A 2,550-nucleotide genomic window follows, 5' to 3' on the forward strand; every position below is an offset into this window, starting at 1 on the left:
TGAATCCTTTTGTATGTTGGGTCGTTCCTGATCCAAATAAACGGCTGATATACCTTGTATGAGATCACTAAGATTTGCCAGAAGTCCCATATGATTTATTGCATCTCTTTGATTCCTTAATGCTTCGATTCAATATGTAATTGTAATTTTGTGCACTTTGAATTCGGTTTTTTGGGAACATAGAATATATAAATAAAAGTTTTTTTAAGAAAATTCTTTTATAAAACCAACCCCATACAAATAACACAATGTGTATAATAAACAATATGTATGTAAACAAAGAAAGTAAACAAACCTACTAAACGTAAACAAAGCTTTTGACAAGATGAATGTCGATATTAGTCACCTGATTGCATGACTTTACCTCTTTAATATGCCTTGCATTACTAAGAGCATGGTAAAGATTTTAGCCAAGCATGGAAATGGCTTAAAGGTATGTCACTTAAATGCCCAAAGTTTGCGGAATAAGATTGATGAGTTTCGTTTCATTTTTGAGGACTCTGGCATTGATATAGTATGCATATCTGAGACATGGTTGTCGGATTCAATACCAGATAGTCTTGTAAGATTATCGGGTTATGTTATTTATAGAAACGATAGGAAGCGGAGAGGAGGCGGGGTGGCAATCTATATAAGGGATAATTTGGTATCACGTTTTTGTGCTCAGTCGGCTCGGGATGACCCTATTGAGATGATATCAATTGAGATAGAGGCTCCTGGGTGCAAGGTTTTCGTTGCATGTGTATATAGGCCTCGAAATGATGTTATGATTGATAGTTTTCTCGCTGACATGCAGACAATTACGGTTCAGTACAAAAACATCATCATCACTGGCGATTTTAATTCTAATATTTTGACCGAGAATAGACTGTCGGACGAGATGTTGTCATTGGGATTATATCCTACAAACACAACGGTCCCAACTCACCATACGTCTGCGGGTGGAACTCTGTTGGACATGTTCTTTGTGAGCGACATCAATTATGTTATTTTGTATGATCAGATATCTGCCCCTACCTTTTCCAAACATGACCTTATTTTCTTATGGTACGATGTACAGATGCGGCGAGTGGAACGGGGATTTTCCTTTAGAGATTTCAGGAATATAGATTTTGGAAACCTCTACTCTCAATCTGATCTCATCGACTGGTCTCAGATATATGTGATGGATAATGTAGATGAGCAGATATCTTTTCTTCAGAATAATATAGTATATTTGTATGAATTGTGTGTCCCTGTTAGGACTTTGGTTACTAGACCAAGGTCTCTGCCGTGGTTTACGAACGATATAAGACGGGCTATTGATGCTAGGGATTTGCTGTACTCAAGATGGAAACGATTCAGGACTGCGACGCTTCATGATGAGTTTCGGGAGGCGAGAAGACGTGTCAATTCTCTGATAAAGCACGCTAAATCGGTGTTTAAGCGACTTTCTTAAACCGCTAAATGCACCATACTCAACGTCAAATCAAACTAAACACACCAAGTGTATTACTGTGAATGAAAGCAAACAGGTGATTTCATGTCAGTAGAACCGTAGTTGTCATTAGATTCAACAATAACACCAAAAAATAAAGAAAAATTTGCGCAAAGATATTTACGAGTTTTATATACATGAGGTGTAAACCTCGAGTGCCATGGAGATGCACCAAGGAAATATAACAAACCTTCAATAACCTGAGTTGAATAAATACAGTCCACTAAAAAATTATCTCAGCGTTATTCATGGTCCTCCGAAGCCAGAATTAACCAGTGATCTAAAGATGGAAGCTAAGCTGCAAAGGGAACTGTCCAAGTAATATGCCTCGAAATAATAAATATGTGCTATTACGTAGTGCTAAGCTTCACGAGCTTATTGGATTTGAGGACAAAATATGACTACATCTTTATTTGTACGAAGCTGCCGTTACGCGGTATTTGGTTTTACGAACCACAACAACAGAGGATCGTACAAATATGTTGATGAATACTTTTCAGACATCCCAACAGTTTGAGGTTACACCACATCAATTTAAAGCAACAACAAAAACGAAGCTTGTGCTCTCCCACTTCTACCAAACCTTTACATACAACAATAACAAAACATATATTCCGCTATGTTGCACGAGTGCAAAGGGGGGAGAATGTTTAAGCGACTTCTCTTAAACCGCTAAATGCACCATACTCAACGTCAAATCAAACTAAACACACCAAATGTATTACTGTGAATGAAAGCAAACAGGTGATTTCATGTCAGTAGAACCGTAGTTGTCATTAGATTCAACAATAACACCAAAAAATAAAGAAAAATTTGCGCAAAGATATTTACGAGTTTTATATACATGAGGTGTAAACCTCGAGTGCCATGGAGATGCACCAATAAATACAGTCCACTAAAAAATTATCTCAGCGTTATTCAATCGGCATATTTTTCGAACCGATTTAGGTTCGCCTTGGGGACGAAGGATACCTGGCGGGTCATTACGGATATTGGCATAGGTAAATGTGATAGAAAGGAGTGTCACATGGACCCAAATGTTTTGAACGATGCATTTGTGAACTTGCCATTTG

General features: G+C 37.6%; 1 protein-coding gene across 1 annotated transcript; it reads left to right on the forward strand.

The window, feature by feature from the left end:
• The first annotated feature begins 394 nt into the window (after positions 1-394).
• LOC142224832 (uncharacterized) lies at positions 395-1,438 on the forward strand. The gene has a single exon (XM_075294615.1). The coding sequence runs from the start codon at positions 395-397 to the stop codon at positions 1,436-1,438; it is 1,044 nt and encodes a 347-aa protein (XP_075150730.1).
• Positions 1,439-2,550: the final 1,112 nt, after the last annotated feature.

This window comes from Haematobia irritans, chromosome 2, assembly GCF_050003625.1.
Source record: "Haematobia irritans isolate KBUSLIRL chromosome 2, ASM5000362v1, whole genome shotgun sequence".
NCBI classification, from domain to species: domain Eukaryota; kingdom Metazoa; phylum Arthropoda; class Insecta; order Diptera; family Muscidae; genus Haematobia; species Haematobia irritans.

Bases quoted from the DNA above. Each gene is read 5' to 3' on its own strand.
- LOC142224832 (XM_075294615.1), top strand. From the start codon at position 395: ATGGTAAAGATTTTAGCCAAGCATGGAAATGGCTTAAAGGTATGTCAC.